The sequence below is a fragment of the Aquarana catesbeiana genome, linkage group LG01 (assembly GCF_042186555.1).
Source record: "Aquarana catesbeiana isolate 2022-GZ linkage group LG01, ASM4218655v1, whole genome shotgun sequence".
In the NCBI taxonomy this organism is placed as follows: Eukaryota; Metazoa; Chordata; class Amphibia; order Anura; family Ranidae; genus Aquarana; species Aquarana catesbeiana.
The window spans coordinates 822,769,174-822,784,569 of record NC_133324.1 but is presented as its reverse complement, the minus strand read 5'-3'; the positions used below and the strand labels follow the sequence as shown (position 1 = coordinate 822,784,569).

General features: G+C 43.0%; 1 protein-coding gene across 2 annotated transcripts in view; it reads right to left on the bottom strand.

Moving 5' to 3' along the window:
• Positions 1 to 15,396, bottom strand: part of SCFD2 (sec1 family domain containing 2) — a 725,068-nt gene that overhangs the window by 660,097 nt on the left and 49,575 nt on the right. For both annotated transcript variants that reach the window (XM_073608450.1, XM_073608448.1), the window contains exon 3: positions 4,763 to 4,890. In XM_073608450.1, coding sequence (XP_073464551.1) covers positions 4,763 to 4,890 — 128 coding nt within the window. The remainder of the gene's footprint in view (positions 1 to 4,762; positions 4,891 to 15,396) is intronic.

Genomic DNA, 15,396 nt, shown 5'->3' with positions numbered 1-15,396 from the left:
TTCCTCCGGGGGGTTACAGGTTGTCCCACCTCACGGTATGTCGAATCCCGGCGGGATGTGTGAGCACCGGGGGAGGGGGGATCCGATCTTCTTCGTCTGGATCGATGCCTCTGAGCTTTAGGCGAAGGGTTGTGTGAGAGTGGTCTCCATGGTTCCGAGGGAAAGTGGAACGAACACCAGTCCGGAAGCTCCGTCAGCGGTAGATCAAGCTTATCACAGAAGGCTGCTAGATCGTCCGGAGATCTCAGGAGTGCGGTGCGGCCCCTAGCGGTGGCGGATAAACAGAAGGGAAACTTCCAGCGATATGGTATGTTCCGCGCTCTGAGTTGGTCCAACAGAGGGCGCAGTGCCCGTCTATTCTGCAGAGTGGTTGGAGAGAGATCTTGGAAAAGCTTAATCTCAGTGCCATTGTGGTGAATTTGGCCCCTCTCCCTGGCTTTTCTCAAGATTTCCTCTTTCAGCGGAAAGTTCACCACACAACATATAACATCTCTCGGGGGCTCGTTGTCTCGGGGGGGAGGTCTGAGGGCTCGATGCAGTCTCTCCATCTCAATCGGGGAATCCGGAGGACGATCCAATAGATTGTTAAAAATGGCACAGACTACTTGGGGCAGTGAGCCTGCATCCAAGCTCTCCGGGACCCCTCTAACACGAACGTTATGCCTCCGTCCTCGGTTGTCGAGGTCTTCGACTTGACGGTGTAAATCATATAAGTATGATAATTGGGCATCATATGTGTGTTGCACTTGCTTGATAGCTGCCGTGTGGAGCTGCGTGGTTTGTTCCACGTCTGTGATCCGGGCCGCTACTGCTTGGATGTCCATCTTGAGGTCTAATATGGCCGCTTTAAGGGTGCCTGTAATATTATTGGTGATGTCCACCGCAAAATGTTGTAGGTCCGAGAGAATGACCGCTTGGCTGTGTCGGTGGGGACGCGTGTCCCCGTCAGTCAGCTGCGAGTCCGAGTCATGGCTGGGTGAAATAGAGCCTGAGGCCTGTGGTAGTTGCAGGGCCTCGTGGTCGCCGGACCGGAGTGTTCGGAAAATCTCCGGGATATTGCGGCTGAGCTGGGTTATCGGCTCCTTCGGTGTCCGGGAGGCTGAGGCACTTCGGTTAGGTTCTCCCATGGTGGAATATTGCGATGTTCCCCAATAAAAGGCTGGTTTTAATCCTCGGGTGGCCGGAGCTCCGTATTCAGGCAGCCATTTCGGACTCCAGGCAAACCACGCCCTCTTTTTTGTCTTTTTAAACAGAATAGCTTCCTATGATTTATGTTTTGGTAAAGCATTTTGATATTTTAATAAAATTGTCTGTGTTCTAATATAATAAACTGAAATCCAACTGATTGGGCAAGCTCTTTTGCCCATGGACATTTATCATGAATGGCACTGTATTTAACAACTTTAATTTTCATATTCTGTTTGATATCCAACGTTATCATTCTCCTGATATGTTCTTTGAACTTGCCTATTTTTTTTTTCTTCACTTTTGCAGTTTTATTCCAGATCTCCTCAAACAATGGCCTTGTAACAGTTTGTTTTTCTGTTAAGTTTTATCCTTGGATACATCCAGAAGAATGTCTCAGTCCTGTTATTTTGTGGTTTCATCTGTCCTTTCTACCTGTGTTTGATCATAAAAACTCAACTCAAATAATATGCAAAGACGTGGGTCTGACAATTTTTCCTCACTATATCTAAGGCATTTACTGCCTTCTTGTTGAAAATTACTAGTTGTTGATATCCCCCTTAAGGAACGTTATAGTTATCTGCAAATTAGGCATTTTCTCCAACAGCTTACAAAATCCCAATCGGCCCCCTTTACCATGACCCCATTTGAAAGTCTTTGTAGATCGCTCCCCCAATCCTCGGGTCTGATTTCCCTCATATATATTGCTATAATTAATTCCAAGACGCCACCATTGAGACCTTATCATCTTCAGTGGGAGGCCGAACTCGGAAAACAATTAGACCCGGAGGATTGGCAAGGTATGACTATTATGCTATCCAAATGCTCTAAGAATGTTCTCTTCTTGGAGAACGCCTACAGAGTCTTCTATAGATGGTACTATACCCCGGCTAGATTAGCAAGCTTCATCCCATCTTATACCCCCCTCTGTTTTCGTGGGTGCTCACAGGAGGGCACGATGGCACATATCTGGTGGACCTGCCCCAGGGTTTGCAGATTATGGGTCAGAGTATACGCACTTCTACGCAATCTTTTTAATACCACTATAAAGCGGGACCCTTTTGAGGCCCTCTTATGGAAACCAATTGCAGAACTTCTTCGTCCTGAACACCAACTAGCAGCACATATTTTTACCGCAACTAAATTGACCATAGCAAGGGCCTGGAAAACTCCGAACCTGTTTTGAGGCAGTTAAAAACTGTGTGAATGATATCATGGTAAACGAGAAACTTACGGCCATATTATTGGACACGCATGATAAATTCCTCAGGATATGGCAAATCCTGGGTGATCCATAATCGGCCATCAAGATTTGACCTAACGATTCTTTCCCTATAGTGAGCCTCCCCCCCCAGGGTCCTCCCCCCCTCTTTTCCCACCCCCCTCTCTCCCACTTTCAATTCCTCTTTCCTTTTTCTTATTCAGGCCCTTGGGCTTAATTCTACAGAGAATGGATACTTAAGGTAGCGAAGAGGAGGAGAAAAGAAGAAAAAAAAAAAAAAAAAAAAGAAAAAAGGACAGAGAAAAAAAAAAAAAAAAAAAAAAAAAAAAAAAAAAAACTTCATACAAGGCTGCGTTATCTTTTTTTGAGGTTAATCAATTTAATTTGATTTTGTTTCTGTTTTTTTTTTTCTCTCTTTTCCTTTATTATCTATGCAATGTTACGTATTACAATAACATCTCGCTAGACATCCTTTAAATGTTCAAGAGTGTTTGCAAACATAATATTCTGTGTTTGCAGTTTACCGCTAGGCTAGTAAGCCGAGATGAAGACTCTTCTTAGTATGTCGCCTGGCCTCGGCCTTGAGCGGCCTGAGACCTGGCTTAAATCTTTGAATGTCAGTATTACCTGCCGGATACCGGCAGTTTTATACCTGTTAATTCTAGATGTATCCATCACTGTTTTGTACTATTCTGTTGATATATGTTTTCAATAAAACTCTTTGTACAAGAAAATTACTAGTTGTTGCAAATTACTAGTTTTAAACACACCAAATAAGCTGTTGGTGCTCATTGCATACATCTACTCAACTAAGGTTTAAATGCTGTACCTTTTTTAAAAGTATGGGGCAAGAGGGAAAGGGCCCATGGAGAAGACAATGGCTTAAAACTGGAGTAAAGTGTTGAACAAGTAAAAATAAAAAAAAAAAAGTATTTTTTGTAGGAATAAGGTATACCAAAGGATAAATCCACCACATAAGCATTTGTGTTGATGGCAGGGGCGGTTCCAAAGTCTAGTCTTGAGAGGGGCACTGCCAGGAAATAAAGTGTTGCTTACAGAACTCTATTTAACACATCTTACAGTCCTAACCTTGTTTAAAACAGGGCCACGTTTAAAATGATGCCAACTCCTCTCAGCGCGGAGGAGGTAGGGCTCTATCCGATCCGATTAACCCAGACAGAAGAGAACGGATCCCCTTCTGTTTTTTTTCAAGTGGATCAGATTGGAGATAGGCAAGTGTAAACGGACACAAGTCCGTTTACATCTGCCGCTCTATAGAGGTGAATGGAGGGTCTGATTAGGTCCACCTGAAAAACAGACAGGCAGACCCAATTGGGCCGAACGTGTGAAAAGGGACTAAGGCCGCTTTCACACTGATGCACTGCGGTTTACCTGGACCTCAATTGTCACTTCTACCTCAGGATTCCTGCAGGTATCGCTAGCTCCTGCTGTCACCCAGGTGGGTATAGCTGGTGGCTGCTGCTGGCTGTCCTCCAGGGATGGTACTGCTGGCTGGTTTCCGACCCACCATCCTCAAATATCAGAGTGACAAGATCCGGTGCTAGAGGAAGTATGCGCCTGCAGTAGAGAGTAGAGCCAATGCTTCCTTTATCGCTCCTGTCACAGGCGGAGTACATTTGGTATCATTCCACCTGTAACAGGGGCCGGCGCTATACAGGAAGCATCAGATCTACTTCCTTTAGTGCCGGCTCCGTCCTTCACACTGATGCTTGGAAATGGGCTTGCCATCCCGCCATCCCAAAGCAGGAAGTGGTGCCAGGAGCCTCGGAGTCGGTAATATTTTCTCGGGGGGGGGGAGTTAAGGCAATTGCTCCATTGTGCCCCTCCCCTCCCCCCCTGGATCCACCTCTGGTTTGTAGTACATATCTGTCCAGACCACTCATGTCACATTGTCACATCTATGTCACAAATTCAAATCAGTAAGCCCTGTCTAAGCATTATAAAGCAGCAATCCCTATGGACTGCTACATCTTAAGCTGGCTATAGATTTCTAGAATTTTGTTAGAAATACTTCATTTTAAGAGCGTTTATTACATTTTCTAAACATTGGGTCAAATATGCATTTGTTTTCAACTGCTGGGATGAAAAAATTTAAAGGAGCAGGATGTAAATTTCTTCTTTGATGAATGAATTTCTAACAGTATATGTGGTTTTCATTTGGTAAAGTCCATTTGTTCTAAAATCGAATGTTAAAAGCAAATGAAGTACTTTCAAACAACATTCGCCAAGTCATCGAGTACGCTGACAATTTTTATACAAATGTTCATCCAAAAAATGTTTTGAAACGCTACTAGTGTATATGACCAGCTATACTGTAATAGTCAATCCACTCACCCATGCTCATCTTAATTGGCAGTTTCTCTCTGCTAGCTGTGTCTACAAGACACCTTCGCACTTCCATCACTGCTTCCTTCTGTTTCATGTTCATCATGGACTCCCACAATGCCTTGGCAGCAGGCTCACTACAAATAAGGAGATGAAATATAATAAAACAATAACAACAAAACACAACTGTTTTCATCTGAAAGTTTTCTAGCAGCACGCAACAATCATACTTCTGAATATTCTCATCATAAATTAAATATTGAGCTCCTTTACATACATACTCATCTGGGCCACAGCTGCAGAATAAACCACACAATTTCATAAAAAACTCTTAGAAATAAATAACTCATCCTAAACTCACATGGTTAGATATTTACATACACTTTATATTATCTTGACAGTTTTGAATATTACTCTAAATAAAAGAGAGATTTTACAAATGATACAAAACAAAAAAGTTGTGCAGATGCATATGACAAGAGCAAAAATATCTTCTAGTGTATCTAGTGTTCAAACAAATACCACATATAACATATACATTACATTTTCTATAGTTTAGTCACGATCATCTGCAGCTGTTGTATCCATTGCACAAAATATACAAACTCTGGGATTTCCATCAGCTCTTGGGTGCTGCCGCCGCCATTGGCAGTAAGGGAATCCGGCAGTGCAGCATTACAGCTTCATGCTGGGTCCCTACTGTGCATGTGTGAGGCACCGCTGCGCTCTCCTACTGGCCTGGTGGCGGGGGGAAGGAGGAGGGGGGAGCCGAGCCGCTGACGTAATTTGCCGCAGCCTGGACTCCCAGGAGTGGGGACAGGATACCTGTCAAAGACAGCTATCTGCTCCCCCAAAATGTGCCAAATGTGCAACCGGAGAGGGGGAGGTAAGGGTAAAAAAAAGCGGAAGTTCCACTTTAGGGTGAAACTCCGCTTTATTGTGTGAAAACACCATTGAACGTAGACAGTGTAATTTAAAAGGGCTGTCCATTTCAGCAAGAAACATCAAGGAATACTGCTGTTTGGAAATAGCCGAGTGAAACCCTGACAACAAGAGCATTTGAAAGCAGTTTTGGCTGCTTTTGTGTAGATCACAACTTGTTCAAAGCAATGCTGCCCCAACCTTGGAAACCTATGGAATAACATATCCAATTCAAGCTTTTCTCCCCAGTTGGTCCACTCTGGTCCACAATAGTTTGCATTTGAAAACCAAGTGAAGAAACACAAAAAAATATTTAGTTAAATAGACATTGCACTAATAACCTCCAATTTCACAGTTATCTACACTTCCCTGTTACGGCAGTTGTGCAGGTTGTCTAAACATGACTCCGCAGTCTAATAGACCCAGTGCTCTTAGAAATCTGAACTCAGTAACAGAAACGGTCATAGATACATCACTTATTTCTACTGCAAAACAAGTCTGTGTGAGGAAAAGTTTGATGAGGGGTATGGCTGTTACTCCGCTATGTCAGTATGGAGCACTGGAGTGAGAGAGCATGAAGCAGCATTTTTAATTAGAGAAAAACAAGGTATTTTAAAAGCCAAACTCAGGACACAAGAAAAAAAAAATGTGGGCCTTCCCCCACATTGCAAGCTTGTTTATTATAATATAAGCTGTGTTTCACCTCCCAAAAATTCCTCATCTCCCTGTACCTATCTATGAAACTGGCCATGAATTCTCAGTCCTTAAAGTGATTCATATTAGCAGTAAGACAATACACAAGACAAAAACACTAATGTCAGCCTAAACTCTCATAATCTTATCCCAATATAGGCCTCAATTTTGAAGCAGTATAGGCCACTGATGGCCCAAGTTCAAATTTTACCTTCGTTTAGGACACTTGCAACTTACGTTCCTCCTTCCTCCGCACACAGAACGTACGTACGGCACATGCGTGTTAGCTTAATATACACTGTGCATGCGTGAAACTCAGCCCGCCCCTGACGTTCTTCCTAGTCTATTCCCTGCCCCTTCTCTTTAGGCGCGCAGTAGGAGCGACATGGTGGAGAAAGAACAGGTGTGTGGTAATTATAGTAATGAGGAGGAGGAAAGCCCAGAGCCCGAAATGACCTGATCCCGGAGGAGAAGATTTAAGGCCTCAAATAAGGCCTTTATAGAGATGGTGGACATATTGAGGAGGAACGACTATGATGGGAAGCATGGACCGTACACCAACCCTAATGAGAGAAAGGCCAAGATCATGACTAAAGTTGTGAAGAGTCTGCACAGGAATTTTGGGGTACGACGATCCAAGGAGCAATTGAGGAAACACTGGTCAGACCTGAAACTTAGGGAGCAGGATCAGTATAGAAGAATCAAGAGAGTGCTTCTAAAAAGTAAGTACTTGTGTCCTGTGTTCCTATTATTACTTGCATGCTGCGCCATGTGATTTTCTTAGCTGTTGTACAGTTTAAAATGGTGATTTTCATGTTCGTGGGCACAGAAATCGGTCGTCGGAAACATTGTTCACTCATTAAATACAATGTTTTGGGCAGATTTAGGTTAAATACATTTGATCATGCCTATTTGTCTAAAAATAAGTTTTGGACATTGCTGTCTAGATATGTTTGTAACTAGAATAAAATGCAAGCTTGATTCAGTGTAAAGTAAGGAGAGGACACTCAGCAGCTGTTTACACATCTGGACTCAGATGCACTAGTGTGGGACACGAGCAAACTTTTTAAGGTGTCCCACACAGGTGCTCCAGTGGATACTTGGGGTGTCTCCATGTGTGAAAATTGTCACAAAAAGGTAAGTATTCCAGTTTTGGTAAGGTAAAAAATCATGTCTTCAGCTTGGAACTCTGCCCAAAACAGACAATTGTACCCCACTTCCCAGCAATGTTTCATATTCCTATTTCTGGACTCAAATATCTGTGTGCTCAGTATACCTTTTGTTTCATTCTAATAGGGGAGAAAAGACCTGGAGGACAACACTCAAAGGACACCAGGAACCCCCCACTTCAGAAACAAGGTGAACTCAGAACAAGACCACACCCCGAGTATCTGGAGGAATGAGAGGTGGAGGAAGTCGGTGAAATTGTCACCAAAACAGGTGAGTGTCTGACACCCCAGCTTCAGGTAATATATGTATGCCTGCATATTTATAATACATGTTTTTGCTGAACATTTCACAAGTGACAGTGCACAAAGGCTAACACCTTCATGGTGAAATAAGATTCTCTGGTCTGATGAGACATCATGGTGTGGAATGGTGAACTTGACATCATAAGGAAGAAACTCAATGTTATGGAACAACAAATGAAGAACTTGGTTGATGTGTTGGGGAGAATCTGAATTTCTTCAAAATGCCACCAGTTTACCATTTGTTGTACTAAACAAAAACTTTTTTTTGACATTTTAAAAGCCAAATTTTGAAGATGCACACGGTGTGTCAACATGTGCTATCTGCCATCAGGGCATAGAAATGTATGCGTTTTGTGGGTGCAACGCCTTCCTCGTAACACTAGTAGGTGAGAGGAAGGGGTTGCACCCCCAAAACACGTCCATTGATCTCCCATGATGGGAGCTAGCACATGTTTAAATTAGGCATGGGATCAGGAGGAAAATACCCATTTTGACTCCCAAATTGTGTGCATCTTCAAAATTTGGCTTTTACAGGGGTGACATCACCCCATCTGATGAAGGCAATATCAAGACATTTTTGACACTATAATGTCTGATATTGCCTTCAGTTTTTCTACGTTGAACTTTGTAAATTCCAGAGTTGGGTATGTTATGTTTAGAAACATGCGTGTTTATAAAAAAAAAAAAATTGTAAAAAACTTGAGAAAAAAAATAAAAATTTTGACAGCAACATTTTATAAACGCACACATGAATGTGCAGAGAGTAAAAAGTTTGCTAATCAACAATGTGTGGCTTCTTCTTTCAATGCTCAATACTAGTTTTTGAAGTAATTTTGTGTTTACAGTGACAATGGGGCTTATTAACTAAAGGAGAATCCACTTGGCACTACAAGTGCACTAGAACTTAGGAGACAGCCAAAAAGAAACACAAGCAATAAAGAAAATGCAAGATTTTATCAGATATTTTTTTTTATATTAAAAAAATATTTACACATTGGCATAGTAATGGCCCCTCTACATGTCAAATTATGTACATATTTCTGCCGAACTTCACGGGCGCTTTGGGGTGCCAAGCCAGGACAGCCAGTATCTAGGTTCATCAGGGGATTTGCAGGAAGTCCGGCCTCAGGCTCAACTGAGGCAAGATAATTGTGGGCATTTTTCCTTAAAAAATTGTGCAATATGCAGCAGGATAAGATGATGTGGTTGATTTTGTAGTCCGCCATGTATTGCTGTCAGAAACAGGCGGAACTGGCTGGCCATTATCCCGAAGGCATTCTCAATGACTCTTCTGGCTCTGGCCAGCCGGTAGTTAAAAACCCTCCTCTCCGGGGTGAGGGTCCTCTGGGGGAATGGCCTCATCAGATGCTCGCCCAGACTGAATGCCTCATCAGCAATAAAGACGAACGGGAGTCCTTCAACGCTGTCCACAGCAGGTGGCAATGCCAGGCCACCAGTCTGGAGACGTTGGTAGAACTCGGTCTGGGCGAAGACTCCTCCATCCGGCCATTCTTCCCCATGTCCACATAGAGGAACTCATATTGTGCCGACACCACCACTATCAGCACTATACTATTAAACCCCTTATAGTTATTATAGTAAGATAGTAAAACCCAAATAAGGTGGTGGCACGATGTGGATGTGCTTCCCATCTATAGCCCCTCCACAGTTGGGAAAGTCCGAACGGTCGGCAAAATGGGATGCCACAGTCTGCCATTCCTGTGGCGTTGAAGGAAACTGTGGAGTCAAAACAGAAAAAAAAATTAGTACTTTTGCACCTAACATTGCAAGAAGATTAGACACAAACATACTTGCCCAACATCAGTATAACATTTATTTTAAGGAGTATTTAAAGACAAAAATATAAGGCCCACTTATCAGATTTCTCCCCTCCTCTGATGACCCATTGTAAAAATTTTACGGGGGGGGGTTCGAGCTGAGTTTGGGGCCCAAAAAAAAAGCCTATGGCACTCTGCCTGAATTTAAGGACAACAATAACATTTGTACACATTTTAGGGGGCGTTTTAGGTAAAGCACTACAATGGAGCTGAAAAATACATTGCTAAAGTGGTTGTAAACCCTCCACTTTGACTTTAGCTCAATCTAATCTCTATAGAACAGGCAGCTGATCGCTGCCTATAAAAGTTCACTCACTGTTCCTGTTGCCGTAGAAACCGTCTTGTATTCTTTAGTGACGTCAGCCGCGCTTGCCCAGTCTATCCGTTCTTTCACGGCACGCTGTGTGTGCCGTTTCTGTATCCTGTACTTCTTTCCCCTGTAAACCGCACAGCACTGAAGGATCGCGATATGTGCCCTTCTCTTCCTGGTTCTCCCCTTGTGACTGTACTAGACGTCACACAGGGGGAGTGAACCAGGGCAGCTGCAGAGCAAACAGAGCAAGCAGCTGCAGCTATTCTAAGCGCCATATTCAAGCCAAATTAGTAAAAGTTACTTGAGAAGAGTAAGCAATGTTTTTTCTATGAAAGTAATGCAAAATTTTAGACGCGGTCGGGGACAAAGGAAGGGCGGAAATCACATCCACACAAGAGACATAGATCAACAGAAAAGATGGAGCTCCCCATTCCCGGAAGAGGAGATCTTTTATGAAAGTAAAAAAGGTATTTGCAAAGCGGATTTTAATCATGTACACATATAGTAAAATGATAATGTTAAAAAAACAAAAAAAAAAAAAAACAGGGTTTACTTCCTCTTTAAATGACTAGGCTAGGTGTATATGGGCCTAGGATAGCATTGCTGGGGAGGTTAGTGAAGGCAAATATGCATGTAGGCCAAAAAAGGAGCATTAAAAGTTTACAGCATGCATAAGGACAAAGGGGACATTCACAGCATATTGCAAACAAGGTTATTAGGGAATGATGAAGGAAATACAAAACATTAGTATACATTAAATACAGTGGGGATGGAAAGTATTCAGACCCCCTTAAATTTTTCACTCTTTGTTATATTGCAGCCATTTGGTTAAATCATTTAAGTTATTTTTTTTTTCCTCATTAATGTACACACAGCACCCCATATTGACAGAAAAATGCAGAATTGTTGACATTTTTGCAGATTTATTAAAAAAGAAAAACTGAAATCACATGGTCCCAAGTATTCAGACCCTTTCCTGTGACACTCATATATTTAACTCAGGTGCTGTCCATTTCTTCTGATCATCCTTGAGATGGTACTACACCTTCACCAGTCCAGCTGTGTTTGATTATACTGATTGGACTTGATTAGGAAAGCCACACACCTGTCTATATAAAGACCTAACTGCTCACAGTGCATGTCAGAGCAAATGAGAATCATAAGGTCAAAAGGAACTGCCTGAAGAGCTCAGAGACAGAATTGTGGCAAGGCACAGATCTGGCCAAGGTTACAAAAAATTTCTGCTGCACTTAAGGTTCCTAAGAGCTCAGTGGCCTCCATAATCCTTAAATGGAAGAAGTTTGGGATGACCAGAACCTTTCCTAGAGCTGGCCGTCCGGCCAAACTGAGCTATCGGGTGAAAAGAGCCTTGGTGAGAGAGGTAAAGAAGAACCCAAAGATCACTGTGGCTGAGCTCCAGAGATGCAGTCGGGAGATGGGAAAAAGTTGTAGAAAGTCAACCATCACTGCAGCCCTCCACCAGTTGGGGCTTTATGGCAGAGTGGCCCGAAGGAAGCCTCTCCTCAGTGCAAGACACATGAAAGCCCGCAGGGAGTTTGTTAAAAAAAACACCTGAAGGACTCCAAGATGGTGAGAAATAAGATTCTCTGGTCTGATGAGACCAAGATAGAACTTTTTGGCCTTAATTCTAAGCAGTATGTGTGGAGAAAACCAGGTACTGCTCATCACCTGTCCAATACAGTCCCAACAATGAAGCATGGTGGTGGCAGCATCATGCTGTAGGGGTGTTTTTCAGCTGCAGGGACAGGACGACTGGTTGCAATCGAGGGAAAGATGAATGCGGCCAAGTACAGGGATATCCTGGACGAAAACCTTCTCCAGAGTGCTCAGGAGCTCAGACTGGGTCGAAGGTTTACCTTCCAACAAGACAATGACCCTAAGCACACAGCTAAAATAACGAAGGAGTCGCTTCACATCAACCCCGTGACTGTTCTTGAATGGCCCAGCCAGAGCCCTGACTTAAACCCAATTGAGCATCTCTGGAGAGACCTAAAAATGGCTGTCCACCAACGTTTACCATCCAACCTGACAGAACTGGAGAGGATCTGCAAGGAGGAATGGCAGAGGATCCCCAAATCCAGGTGTGAAAAACTGGTTGCATCTTTCCCAAAAACACTCATGGCTGTAATAGATCAAAAGGGTGCTTCTACTAAATACTGAGCAAAGGGTCTGAATACTTAGGACCATGTGATATTTCAGTTTTTCTTTTTTAATAAATCTGCAAAAATGTCAACAATTCTGTGTTTTTCTGTCAATATGGGGTGCTGTGTTTACATTAATGAGGAAAATAAATGAACTTAAATGATTTTAGCAAATGGCTGCAATATAACAAAGAGTGAAAAATTTAAGGGGGTCTGAATACTTTCCGTCCCCACTGTAATACCTATTTATCTGAAATAAAACAATTAAGATCAAAGTCAACGTTGAGCCCCCCGACACCAAAACCTGAGTTTCGTGGATCCAGAAGGATTCCCGTTGACTAAGTTGGCGAATAAAATTACCGCCTCTCCAATGCCTATTTACCCTCTGAAGACCCCAGAACTTAAGGCATCGAGGGTCTCTATTATGAAAGTTTCTAAAATGTTTAGAAACATTGTGTGACCTCAAACCATTCTTGATGTTGTTAACATGCTCGGCGATGCGGATACTTAAGGGTCTAGTTGTTCTCCCTACATACTGCAGTACGCAATCACACTCGAGCATGTATACAACACCCGTGGTATTACTAGGGGTGTTGATATTAATCGTAGCATCGATGCATCGCGATTCGACCACCCATGATGGGTCATCGATGCTACGACTTGCATAGATCGATTATATGATGACATCACCCGCGCGCCGCTGTATGCCCTGCCGATGAACTGAAAGCAGCCGAAGGAGCCATGGGCGTTAGCCGCGCCTCTTTTCCCGCCCCCCCCCCGATGAACAGAAAGCAGCCTAAGGAGCTGCGGGCATTAGCCGCACCTCTTCCCCCCCCCCCCCGCTGGCGGCATCCCAAGCATCAACGTGCGAGACACGTGGAGAGAGTGTCTGTTCCCATGACAGACGCTCATGACTCATGAGCCGACCCCGCAGAGCCTTCCTCCTTGGCTCACCTCACACTGTGTGCAGTGTGCACACACAGGCTGCCTCCGTCCTCCTTACAACAGGCTGCTGTGGGAGACCCAAGATGCCAGACAGCCGCGGTTGTCCTCCAGTCCCCCTCACAGGCTGCTGGAGAGTCATCATCATCATCAGGTACTTGGGGGATGCACATTGCACACTGGCAGCATTTGATGAGGCACAGTAGCGGCAATAGATGGGCACACTGCCAGCAATAGATGGGCACATTAGCAGCAATTGTACAGTAGCTGCGTTTGATGGCACAGTGGCGGCATTTGATGGGTACAGTAGATGCATTTGATGGCACAGTGGTGGCAATTTATGGGCACAGTGGCGGCGTTTGATGGGCACAGTGGCGGCAATTGCACAGTGGTTGCATTTGGCACAGTGGTTGCGTTTGATGGGCACAGTAGCTGCAATTGTGTTTTTTATTTTTCAGTTTGTTGCCGCCCCCCCAAAAATTTTGAGCACCAGCCGCCACTGACTACTAGCAATAATATAACATATTATATATCGTATATCTGATGCACCATTATGTGGACTGCAAATTTGCCAAATTATGAAAACATTAAAGTGACCAAGGAGCATGTCCATGCCATTTCAACATTAATTATGGTTTATGTATATCTTATTGTCTTAGTGATTGATTCACATCAGAGCTTCATTGATTTGAAATTGATACTTTTTTTGGTATGATTTTTGGTTTTGCTCATCACTGCCCCGCACATGCAGCCATGCATTGCATGTGTGGGGCAGTAATGAGCAAAACCACAAATCATACAAAAAAAAAAAAAGGGGTATCAATGAAGTTGTGATGTGAATCAATCAATAAGACATACATAAACCATAACTTATGAAATGGCATACATTGTCGTTTGGGGGGGGACGTTATGGGGACATTGTCCGCAGTCTCTGTCCATCTCTTGTATCATGTCTGCAGTCTCTGATCCTCTCTTGTAGTATTTTGGGGTCAGTCTGGGGCTCCTCTTTAAGTTGTCTGCTGTGTTTACACTTTGCTACATGCAGAGAGTTTTTTATTTATTTATTTTTTTTAAAGAACAAAGGAGTTCTTCTGACTGCTTTAATTTTTTGGATGAAAACCGTGCGCAGTAATTGTGATGCACCGCGGAATCTAATCGAATCGTGGACATGATAATCATAATCGAATCGAATCGTGAGGCCAGTGAAGATGTGCACCACTAGGTATTACAGGTGATAAGATTTTTAATAGGATAAATCCTACCAGTGGTGGGGGCAGTAAAATCTTGACGTCTCTTAATATTGTGTTTACACTGTTTACACGGGGGACATTTGCCACATGCGTAAAAACCTGTGAGAAAAGAGAAGATCCTATTTTCTTTAATAACTGGGGGGTCCACCACACTAGGGGCTAAAACATCTCTTAAGGTAGGTGCTTTTGTAAATAAACCTTGGACGAAGTGGTAAAATGGTACCTAAAATTCGATCCTTCTTTAAAATATCCCAGTGCTTCATGATAATTTTCTCAAACTTTTTATGTTAAAATCGAGAATAATCCTAAATGTATTATCTAGCCTAACTTTCTTATTTTCGGTGTCTGCCACCAAAGTTGCTCTATCCAAATTCCCAATAGTTTGAATTTCATTGGCGATCACCTCTGTATTGTACCCTGTCGAAATCTTTCTGCTAATATTTTAGACTGTGCGTAATAATCTGCTTCCTTGGTACAGTTGCACCTTAAGCGTATGAACTGTCCCCTGGATATATTACATAACCAGGACTGATGATGGCAATGTCCAATGGAATGTACCCATTTCTATTGGTCGTTTAAAATGATTTTTTGTTTTTAAACACTGGCCTTCCTTAAATATTTCTAAATCTAGGAACATCATGCAGTGAGCATCAGAGTTCCAGGTTAGCCTGATGTTTTGAGTGTTTCCATTGAGTCTGGACATGAATAACTGCAGACTCACCATATCCCCTTTCCAGATGATAATCACGTCATCTATATACCATTGGTAGCATTTTAATTGTGCAGGCTTGTTATTAAATATAGTCTCCTCCTCCCATAATGCCATAAAATGGTTTGCTACACTTGGTGCAAATCGAGCACCCATAGCAACCCCACGGATCCGTAAGAAAAATTCATGGTTGTACCAGAAATAATTTCTGGCCAAACAAAATTTTAAAGCATCCAAAAGAAAACTCTTGTGTGGAGCAGGGAGGTTAGACCCATCAAGGGCCCATCTGACAGACTCAACAGCATCCTGATGGCCAATTATGGTATACAATGAGCCAACATCT